Here is an 11,210-nt window from a genome sequence, read left to right on the forward strand (position 1 = left end):
CTAACCTTGAGAATGTACCCCAGGTGATCTTTGTTCTCTGGACCAAGTTCCTAGTACTGAACACATAAGGAGTAATGTTCTACAAAACATAGGTGGCCTGTGATTAGAGGGACAGATGTCTTTCCAGAACATCTATGTTCCTGAGCTAACTGGATACCACAGCAGAGTTAAATGGTTAGCCATGTGCTGTACCCACCCCTAAAAGATCCAGGCCTATCAAACAGCTGTAAGTGGCCACTGAATGACAATAGCTTGTGCATGGACCTCCAGGAATAGCTCTACCTTCACAGTGGAGCCTGGGCAATGTTGCAGATATAGAACATGGTGTACCTTACTGTTGGGACCTGTACCTATCCAAGTGTCTTGAAGCCTAAATATCCACCTCAAGAAATGGGCACTTGCCTAGCATCAATTAGCTTTTCATTGGGATTTGGGGCTATCACCCAGGAACATACACTATTTGTACAGTCTAATGGGGTATTCTTCCATTGGGGTCTTGAGAGCCAATGTTCCAGCTAGCTGCAGGAAGCTGAGCAGGGGCACCTCCAGAAAAAACCTCAGTCAAGCTCCAATGGGAGCTACCACAATGTGAAGCACACCAAACTTGCATAATTAACCAGGTAGTCTCAGTGCTGCCAAAGGAGACATTAGTCCTACTTTCCTTTGCCATTCTCAAGGTCTATAATAACCCTTCAGATTCCTGCCAGTCCCCTGCTCCATCCCAAAGATCACACAGCTCACTTCTCCTATGTTGTATTTCTGTGCCAGATAGTGTCTAGTAATGTAATGCCACCTACAGTAGAGGCCTTCCTTTCTTCCCACTTTCTTTAGAGGTTCAGGACCTCCAGGTCAGATAGGGAATGGGAAATGGAGGGCAGAAACATTTCTGAGAGGTTGCTGGGATAGCATGGCTGTGTGTCCCCTTGGCAGGACATCCAGGGTTCCCTTAGTGGAAGTGAAGAGCAGTCTAATCCAGCAGACTGGAGTCCAATATTTAGGCACTGTAATAGTGCAAGTGTCCCTGAGGGACTAGGCCCCATCAATGGCTAGATGTTGTCCTAAGAAGGGAGGAGCCAATGTCACTGTAAAAATTTTTATTGAGACCCCACCAACTGCACAGAGTACTTCTGGCCTTAAGCACCTTCTTCCTTGGCAATGCGGTCTTTCTTGAGTGGTCCCTGTAGAAGAGAAACAGCAGGTGAACGTGTTAGTCTTCACAACCCTGCACAGTCAAGGGGGCAAAGAGCCAAAAAAGCAGGGATACCGGTTTTCCTTACCATGAATGCTTTCTTCTCCTCCATGGTTTGGAAACGACCATGGCCAAACTTGGAGGTGGTATCAATAAATTTCAGGTCAATCTTCTCCAGAGCTCGTCGTTTGGTCTGTACCAGCAAGGACTTGCGGAGAGTGAGTACTCGTTTCTTGGTTCCTACCACACAGCCTTTGAGCATGACAAAGTCATTTGTCACCTCACCATAATGGACAAAGCCACCCTAGGGAATCACAAAGTTATGGTCAGTGCAAATTAATGAGGCTAGTTAGTTTCATCACATAGCCAACCATGATCAAGCTGTTCTCAGAAGGAAGGCAACAGGGAATAGTTCTTCAGTTCCACTCAGGCGCTGTGCTGAGCGCATATTCCAGAGGATCATCACTGAACAGCTTGGCTAGAACCTCATTTTTTTCACCAAATAGCATGCAAGCACAGCTAGAATGGAGAGGGGGCAAATGCCATCCCAAAAGCATCTAGTCAGCTGCCAGCACTCACCAGTGGGTTGATGCTCTTGTCAGACAGGTCATAGTCAGTAGATGCATTGTTCTTGATCAGCTTACCATCCTTAATGAGGTAGCCTTGACCAATCTTGTAAATCTGAAAACACAGTAAGTAGCTAGTTGAGGAAACATTCCTAAGACCCAGCAGGTAGATGCCCAACAACTAGCCTGGTACCCAGTCTGGAAGTGGGAAGTCTAACAACTGTTTTCCAGGCAGATGGGCCAGATCAAAAATACTGCTATTGCTGGACACAAGCTTGTAGTCTTAGCATCTAGAAGTTCTTATCACAAGAAAATAAGGGGCTCAAAGTCCTTCAACTAGTGATAAACATCTTGCTAGGTATGGTGGTTGTTCTAATTCCAGACTTGCCAAGCCTCACCTTTTTGTTAATCTCTGTTCGGTGATGGTAGCCTTTCTGCCCGGCTCGAGCCACAGAGAAGGCCACACGGGCAGGATGCCAGGCTCCAATACAGGCAACCTTGCGCAGCCCTCGATGGGTCTTGCGGGGCAGTTTCTTGGTATGCCAACGACTTGTCACCCCTGTAGAGAACATGTCATAATAGTGAGGGGCCTGTCCCCTTGTGTGTGAATGCCCAACTGGAGTTTATCTGAGGCACTTGTGACTATTGAATTACTTGTTGATTTGAATATCATCCCACATTTCCAATTAGACCAAATGGGGCATGCCTACTATTTATTATTTACAACATCTATATATGTGTGTAAGTCAGGTTGCCGCCTTTGACTTTAAGGCAGTTCCACATTCAGTTTCCAGAAGTAAACCAAAGTACCATCACATCCCATAGAAGCAAGGATTATACTGACAAGGGATGCTGTTCTCAGAAGGAAGGCAACAGGGAATGCTTTTGCAGTGTAACTTGAGTGCTGTGTACAGCACATTCCAGGACCTCATAGCTCTAGGCCAAGCGATCACCAACAGAACCACACTAACTACTTCTAAAGCTTACCTTTGTAGCCTTTGCCTTTTGTCACCCCGATTACATCGATCATCTCATCCTGTCCAAACACCTGGTTCACAGGAACCTGCTGCTCCAGCCTCTCACGGGCCCAGTCTAGCTTCTCAGCCACAGTGCCCCCGTTCACCTGGATCTCCATCAAGTGTGCCTTCTTCTGGCGCAGGGGAAGCAGCCGCATCTAACAGAGGAAGGTCAGATGAGATTGGCAATCCCACTTTGGTTGGCTGGCTGTCAAAATGACCTAAGAAGCCCATACCACAAGACAGGTTCCTGTGGACCATCTAACCAGCCCTGTGCTTAGAAAACAAATATAGAAACCAAGCACACAGTATCACTTCAACGTCTGAGTTCCAGTAAGCCAGGAATACAGTAAGACTATTTACTAAAACACCAAGAAAAGCAAGCCCATTACAATTAATAGCCTGAAAATTTTTAATAACAACTCCATTATAAGACTTCTGGCATTACAACATAGTGCCAACACCTTACCAGTAGGTCATACGTATCAACTGCTGTTTTGTATCAGTGAGATAATCAAATGAAGCATAGATGGAGGTAAGTACCATAGTGCCCTCTGCTGGCACTGTGGCAAGCTGCTAGGTGATTGGCCAAAGAAATTAAGCTCTATGACCTGGCATGCCCTAATTAATGCCTCTAAATCTAAGATAGTAAGATCCTTGTAAAATGAGAGATAAAAACAGAACATGAAAAGCCCCACTCCTGGGTCAGGGTGTGCACTCACCTGAGTGTGAGCAATAATGCGGATGACTTGGCAGTACTTCTTCATGCTATTGAAGTCCTTCTCCAGCTGTTTCTTGCCCATGTCATCCTGCCATTTCTTACAGTATTTGGTGAAGGCCTTCTTCTTAGATTTGTGCCTTCAGGAGCAGAGCAGAGTTGGGGGAGGGGCCCGGTACAGGCCTTCATCACCCTTACAGGGGGTGAGAGGAAGGCACACTGGCACCATGTGGGCATGGGGCTCATTGCCGGCTTCTAAGGAGCCTTTTCCACCAGCAAGCGGAGCCTGGATGGAGCTCATCGGGCAGAGCCGAGCGGAGCTGAGCAGAGGTCCACAGGTTAATATAAGCCACATATACAGAACACACAATTCTTGCTCCAGTGCACAGAAAAATCTCTTCTCTAACTTGGGGACCTTCTCATGGTAAAGGTTAAAGGGACTGACCTGGGAACAAGGTCAGAGGCAGGAAATTTGTCTAGTACAGTCATGCTACAGTTTGAAACCCCAAAAAATGCAGACACTGCATTTATCATTTTCACAAAAACCCCATAAGGTCTGTCTCAAGGAAGCTTTGATCAAAGCACTTGCACTAAGAAACCCAGAACATGCTGAGCAGTGGTGGTCTATGCCTTTAAAATCCCAACACTTTACAGGCAAGGGGGTCACCAGCCTTGTCTAGAAATCTAGGTCAGGGATAAAGAATACATACAAGTGGGTTTAAAAAAAAAAAAGCCCAGAACATGCCCACCAAATTTTAGCTCAGGCCAGTTCTCCCTGGCTTCTCACCCTGCTTACCAGTTCTTGTAGAAACGCCTTTTACACTCATCACTGATGTGCTCAGCAAACACTGTCTTGAAGGTACGGAGACCTCGTGGGGTTTCAACATATCCCACGATGCCTACAACCACCATGGGTGGTGTTTCCACAATGGTTACAGCCTCCACAACTTCTTTCTTGTTCACCTCTGTGAAGGCACATTCATCAGTGGGTGATGAGTACCCCAACATTCAATACTCACTAATCAACAGAAGGCACCTCTGGCCTTCCAGGACCGCTCTTAATATCTCCAGTACCAACAACGTGCCTTTAGCTCAGGTGATCCCTAAGGTTCCATGTTTGTCACAACACCTAGCCTACATACTTCCCATCCTGCATGCTTGCTATTAGTGTAAATACAGACATGAATTCAAGTAAAATCACCTATAATCCCAGCATCCAGAAGTACTGAGCCATCATTACCCCGGCTTCAGATCTTTCCATGAATCAACTGTCCAGACATGAAATTGCTAGGTGTCTAGACAGATTTAGGGACAACTAATCAGTGTTGGCACACTTGTAGACCAGATTGGTCTACAAGAGCTAGTTCCAGGACTGCCTCAAGCCTGAGAATCCCTATCTCGCAACACAAAAAGCTCAGGGAGAGGCATTTGCTGATGCCCTTGCAGAGTAGGCTTTTGCTCAAATCCACATCATCTGCCTAGCCCGTCACACAACTGGAACCAGCTGTCCTTTGTCTTGTTAAGTGGGCACTGTCGTCAGGTTGTTTGACTTAATTAACCAACCAAAATGGAACTGTTCCATAATGACTACAGACTTACTCCAAGCATCATTCCTGAATACATACACAACCCAAGTTTAACAAGGGGAGTCTACATACTGGATCCTGGCCTGTCAACTTCCCGGACAATGTGGGTCATGCCAGCCTTGTAGCCTAGAAAAGCTGTGAGGTGAACAGGCTTGGAAGGGTCATCCTTGGGGAAGCTCTTCACTTTTCCACGATGCCGGCTGCTGCGCTTCCGAGGCAAGAAGCCCAAGGACCCATGCCTGGGAGCGGAAAATTTCCTGTGAGACTGAGGAAGACAATCACCATTACCATGAGTTTATCTCAAGTACTCAGTAGCCCTTCCTACTACTTAAACAGTCCAGGAGAAAATGCCACTTTGTTATCTTACGAGATGGTAGGATTGAATAAGACTTTTGCAAATATTACGTCTTTCACTATCGAAAGGAAACAGCCAAGCTCTGCCAAACAGGCTGTTAGAGGTGACGTTATGACTCACTACTAAATGGCTACACGGCATTTCGGGAGTCAGCCTTTTACAGCTAAGTCTCTAGAATTCCCAATGCCAAATCAGAACATGACAATCAACACAGAGTTTCTGTCCGCCCGTCAGAAGGTTCATCATTTGTGGCGTGTGGGAATTCCTGAGACACTTTTCCCTTTCGCGGAACCACATTCCAAAATGGGAGCTCGTTTAGCTTCCCAGTGACTCCATTTCAGACATTGCAATCCAGTGTCTACGGCCTTTCCACTCAGACTAACCACATGCTCAAGCCAAGATTAATTTCATTTCACAAACCCAAAACATCCCGTTTTATAGAAAGAACAGTTAGGCTTGCGCTCAACTAAAGGCCTCTCCCGCAGGTCCAGGCCTGTCCTGCGCACACGTTTTCTCAGACCTAGATGCCGTCGCGGGCCCCACCAAATCGCTTGTGCTGCTAGAGCAGTTGCTCGTTGTTGGTCAGGCCGCGATGGCGCCGATGGGCCGCGAATATAGGGGGAAAAAAAAGCACAAAAGCAAGGAACCAAAGTCGACTACTACACGTACCATCTCGCCGTCCCACGCTGCCAATAGAGGTCGAAGAGGCGTCGGATCAGCCTATATAAAGCCACCTAATGGCTCCGCCCACTGAGCATGAGAGCGTGCTGCCGCAGAGGATGACGGGTCGAAGGACGTACAGCTAACGTCACTCTCCCGCCCACTCGGGATTGACAAGTACCGCCCATACGGCAAGTGCTTGGGTTCAAACATTGCACAAAGCCTCGGAGATGCTGCAGTTTCGAATGTAATGAATCTACGGCATTCCGCAGCAGCCAAACTTGATGATAATGAAGAAAAATGGCAGCATTGTTTCTGTCCATGAGCTACGCTGTCACCTCTAGAATTATGTCACAGCGTGCTACCCTCTCAGTCCTGTACAGTATCGAAACCAACGTTGTTTGAAGCAGGCTTAGATGGAACTGATGTGCTGCTCTGGCGAGCTCTTACGTTGTAAGGCTGGATGAAACTAGTTTGTTCTCTGACTAGCCAGTGATTTTAATGCAATAACGACTTGCCTTTAATTCGCCATAATTTCGGGCACACCTTCGTCAAGTCTGGTCTCTGCCATTCCAGTACCTAGATGTCATGTCCCGTTCACATTTCATTAATTATTATCTTCTCTCTCTCTCTCTCTTTTTTTTTTTTAACGTGCATTAGTGTTTTGCATGCATGTCTGACTGGAATCCCTGGAACTGGAGTTAGAGACAGTTGTGAGCCGCATGTGGGTACTGTACTTGAACCCTGGGTCCTCTGGAAGAGCAGTCAGTGTTCTTAACCAATGAGCAATAGCTCCAGCCCCCATATTTTATTCTTACTTTTTAGTTTTATTCATGTTATGTGTATGTATATTTTTCCCAGGGTGTATGTATATGCACCACATGTGTGCCTGGTATCTGCTGAGGTCAGAAAAGGGTGTCCTGAAAATGGAGTAACAGACAATTGTGAGTGCTTTAACCCAAACCCTGGTCCCCTGGGATAGCAACAAGTTTTCTTAATTATGAACCATCTCTCCAGATGAAGTAAAAAGTATGTATGTCTTTTTTAGGAACGCGAACATAGTTTTATTAAAGAAAAGTAAAAGGATTTCTGAAAGTGGGAGGGGCACCAAGTGCTGACTACCCTTAAATTACTTGGCACCAGCCTTTAATCCCAGCACTCAGGAGGCAGAGGCAGGCAGATAGATCTCTGTGAGTTCGAGGTCTGCCTGGTATACATAGGTAGCTGCAAGCCAGCCAAGGCTATATGGCGAGACTCTATTTCAAATAAATAACACTTAAAAAATTAGGACTTTTGGGTTAGAAATTGTGCTTCAGTTGGTAGAGTCTTTGCCTAGGATGCATGAAGTCGTACAATGTGGTGGTTCACAGCTGTAATCTAGCACTTGGCAGAGGAGAGAAAGAGAATCGGGATTTCTAGATTATTCTTGGCTTCATATTGAGTCTGAAGCTAGCCTGAAATATAAGAGATATTGTCCCAAAAACTGAAACAAGGGCTGGGGAGATGCCCCTTCTATGGCTCAAGACTCTTCACTGCTGGGGAGATGGCCTTTCTATCGGTTGAGACTATTCACTGCTCTTCCAGATGATCTGAGTGCAGTAACTGCAGCTTCCGTGAATCAGACTTCTCAAGCTTTTCTCAGACGCTTGTGTAGCATGTACATATGGAGACACAGAAATAAATAAGACAGGGCTGGGTATGGTGACACGGTTCCAGACCGGCCTGGTGTATCCAGTGAGAATCTGTCAAAACAAACAAGGCAGGGTTTCCCCGTGTAGCCCTGGCTATTCTGGAACTTGCTGTGTAGACCAGGCTGGCCTCAAACTCACAGAAATCCACCTGCCTTTGTCTCCTGAGTGCTGGGATTAAAGGCCTTAAAGGCATACAATACTCTCTCTCTCTCTCTCTCTCTCTCTCTCTCTCTCTCTCTCTGTGTGTGTGTGTGTGTGTGTGTGTGTGTGTGTGTGTGTGTGTGTGTATAGCTTTGGTTTGGAGCCAGGGCTGTCCTGGAACTTGCTCTGTAGACCAGGCTGGGCTCGAATTCACAGAGATCCATTTGCTTCTGTCTTCCAACTATTGGGATTAAAGGCTCTGGACACCACTGCCTAGCTCAAAGTTAAGAATATTTTTATGTACTAGGGATTGAATTTAGGACCTTATTCATGCTAGTCAAACATTTTACCATTGAGCTACATCCCCCCAGCAAAATTATAATTTTCACAAGATAGTGTAAATTTGTGTGTGTGTGTGTGTGTGTGTGTGTGTGTGTGTAGGGTGCATGTGCCCATATGTGTACATGTATGTGGAAGCCGACACTATAGATTTTATTTATTTGAGACAGGGGCTCACTTCAGGCTAACTTTGAATTCACAGACAAATGAATCCCCCCCCCTTCCAAGTGCTGAGATTGAAGATGTACATCACTATGCCTGGCTTTCATTATTTTTATGTATCAGGCAGATGCTGTAACACATGATCTATAAATACAGACTCTACCAGGTTGGTAAACTGGGGCAGTATTGAGAACCCTGTCAAGCCCAAGCAATCTAGCAAAGCCCAGGCTGTCAGCCAAGCAAATGCTCTCAGCTTTCTATGAAGGGCCAGAAATAACTATTTTTGAGCACACAGTGACAGAAAGGTTCAGCTAAAATCATCTGGACAGGTTCCAAAAGGTGGCTCAGCCTGTAAAGGGGCTTGCAGACACTCTGGATTCTATGCCAAGGACTCAAAACAAACTTCCATAAGTTGTCCTCTAAACTCCACTAGTATTGTGACATGCACCAAAAAATATTGAACAAACAGCACCTGCAAGAGAAAAAATAACAAACCCTCAAACTTCATCTAAACTTGTCAGCTTATTTAAGTAGAGACTTCCAAAAAACTGCCATACAGAACTGGCTGGGCAGTGGTGGTGCACGTCTTTAATCCCAGCACTCGGGAGGCAGAGGCAGGCAGATTTCTGTGAGTTCAATGCCAGCCTGGTCTATAGAGCAAGTCCCAGGACAGGCTCTAAAGCAATAAAGAGAAATCCTGTCTTGAAAACCAAAAACAAGACAGGAGGATTTACTTTATTTTTAATTTTTTCCCATTTATTTATTTATTTTATATTTATGTGTCTGTGTGTTGTTATTTATTTATTATTATTTTAGATCTATGTACCTGTGTATGGGTATGTACACTGGAATGCAGGTGCCCAAGGAGGATGTAGGCAACAGATCCCTCTGGAGCTGGAGTTACAGGTTATGAGCCACCCAGTGTGGCTGCTGGGATCTGAACTTTGACCCACTGCAAGAGCAGCATTTGCTTTGGGCTGCCTCTCTTCCGTCTGTTTGTTGTTTTTCAAGATAGTCTCAAGTAACCCAGGCTGACGACACTGGAACTTAAGTGCTGAAGCCGGCTTTGAACTGATTCTCCAGTCTCTACCTCCCAAATCCTAGGATTATAGTCAACCTGGTTCAGAAATAAGGAGGGTTACACAACACATTTGGAAACTATAACAAAGACGATGTTAATTTGATCGTGAAATGGAGGTTAAAATGATCGGGAATGGAGTTGCTGTTCAGAAGCACCTCCTAGAAGTCCTTTTGATATAAGATTACTAAGAGCCTCTGTGAAGGCAGGAGGCTGAGGCTCTAGTGCCCTCGTTAGCTTACAAAAAGAGAACATCAGGTCAGAAATTCCAAGAGCTTTAGGGGCTGTGTGCCAGGAAGCAGGACCAGGAAATACACATAGAGTCACATGATCCATTTCACCAGGGCCAACTACACAGGATGAATACAGCCATCCCCAGCTGATTGGCAGGGCCCTTCACACTGAATGCCTATGAGGGTGCAGTGGGTGGTGTGAAGGCATTCCCCAGAGGGCTCTAAGTTCTGCTGTATTCTATGCCTTCAAACCCAACACTGGGGAGGCAGAAGAAGGTGGATCTCTGTGAGTTTCAGGCCAGCCTGGTCTACAGAGTGAGTTCCAGGACAACCAGTGTTACACAGTGAGATCCCATTTCCAAAGAAGACACAAAACAAAATGAAAGTACTTACATTAATTACTTGTGCAACTTTTTTTTAAAAGTAAATATGAGGGTTGGCAAATAAAAATAAATATGAGGTATTTTCCAAACCTGATGACCTGAGTTCAATCTTTGGAACTCACTTAGTGGAAAGAAAGAACTCTCACAAGTTGCCAACTGATGTCTACACACGTGACAAAGGTAATAATAACAGATTAAAAATAGGGTCTTGAGAGATAGCTCAGTAATTAAGAGCACTGCTCCTCCAGAGTACCCAGGTGGATTCCCAGCACTCTCAAATGGTGGCTCACAAAGGCCTGTAATTTGAATCCTAGGGAATCTGATGCCTCATCTGGTCTCTATGGACACTGCAATAGGGGGTGGGTACAGGGACATACACTATATAAGTAAAACACTACATAGTATAGGCAAAACACCCATAGGCATAAAAGTAACAAATAAAATGTTCAAAAAGTTTTAATTAAAAATAAATAGAATGGCTCAGCCCAGTCCCTTGCTGTTGACCTGGCATACTCTTATATCTGTCTACTCCCTGGCACTTTGCACCTGGAGCTCTTTCCCCCAGGCTTGTCCTTTCATCCCTGTATCAGGCTATCTTCACTCTCAATGCTGGTCTCCAATGCTCTCTACAGCAATATCCTCTTCCCTGATGCTGTTTAGGTTTCTTATCTGATTAAGGCAGAATCTGTTTGCATTTCTGTTGGCCCACTTCTAAAACCTCTTCAACTATGCAGTAGCCTTTAAAATATGCATTCATTATGTAAACCACATATATGCAGCTAGATTGCTTGACTAACTGATTTGCTGTGTGATGTGTGACAAGAGAATAAGAGAACCAACCTGCATTACCCTTGCTAGATTACCAAGATAGGCAGGATTACCTGGCAAACTTGCTGTTGAAACTACTCCACCTTGTGAATTTATTGTTATTGGATAAATTCTGACTTCATGGAAAGACATAAATGTGTCCACCTATGTTGTGGCATAGATCTCAGGACAAGGTCTATACAGACAAGAGGGAGAATGTTTCAACGATCTTCAAGAACATGTACCCTCTTAGCCACATTGCTCCTTGGCTTCTGAGAAAATGCTT

At 45.3% G+C, this 11,210-nt stretch overlaps 1 protein-coding gene and 4 non-coding genes across 5 annotated transcripts; all 5 read right to left on the bottom strand.

The window, feature by feature from the left end:
* Nucleotides 1-1,079: 1,079 nt before the first annotated feature.
* On the bottom strand, nucleotides 1,080-6,117 carry Rpl3 (ribosomal protein L3). Its single transcript, XM_051189386.1, has 9 exons — nucleotides 6,100-6,117; nucleotides 5,148-5,340; nucleotides 4,286-4,454; nucleotides 3,494-3,629; nucleotides 2,743-2,929; nucleotides 2,154-2,314; nucleotides 1,769-1,870; nucleotides 1,278-1,493; nucleotides 1,080-1,178 (listed from the first exon to the last, which is right to left on the bottom strand). Exons 1-9 carry the CDS (start codon nucleotides 6,100-6,102, stop codon nucleotides 1,134-1,136), a joined length of 1,212 nt encoding a protein of 403 aa, XP_051045343.1. The 5' UTR covers nucleotides 6,103-6,117; the 3' UTR covers nucleotides 1,080-1,133.
* Nucleotides 1,570-1,663, bottom strand: LOC127226257 (small nucleolar RNA U83B). The gene has a single exon (XR_007834868.1). It is a non-coding gene; the product is annotated as a small nucleolar RNA U83B (small nucleolar RNA).
* Nucleotides 2,607-2,690, bottom strand: LOC127226258 (small nucleolar RNA U83B). Its single transcript, XR_007834869.1, has one exon. It is a non-coding gene; the product is annotated as a small nucleolar RNA U83B (small nucleolar RNA).
* LOC127226260 (small nucleolar RNA U82P) lies at nucleotides 3,630-3,684 on the bottom strand. Its single transcript, XR_007834871.1, has one exon. It is a non-coding gene; the product is annotated as a small nucleolar RNA U82P (small nucleolar RNA).
* Nucleotides 5,618-5,681, bottom strand: LOC127226252 (small nucleolar RNA SNORD43). The gene has a single exon (XR_007834863.1). It is a non-coding gene; the product is annotated as a small nucleolar RNA SNORD43 (small nucleolar RNA).
* Nucleotides 6,118-11,210: the final 5,093 nt, after the last annotated feature.

This window comes from Phodopus roborovskii, unplaced genomic scaffold (genome assembly GCF_943737965.1).
Source record: "Phodopus roborovskii unplaced genomic scaffold, PHOROB, whole genome shotgun sequence".
Classification (NCBI taxonomy): Eukaryota; Metazoa; Chordata; class Mammalia; order Rodentia; family Cricetidae; genus Phodopus; species Phodopus roborovskii.

Excerpts from the sequence above, each read along its gene's own strand:
- Rpl3 (XM_051189386.1), bottom strand. Across the intron at positions 2,315-2,742 it reads AAAAGGCAAAGGCTACAAAG|GGGTGACAAGTCGTTGGCAT; the intron begins GTAAGCTTTAGA and ends TGTTCTCTACAG. Across the intron at positions 1,871-2,153 it reads GAACAGAGATTAACAAAAAG|ATTTACAAGATTGGTCAAGG; the intron begins GTGAGGCTTGGC and ends CTGTGTTTTCAG.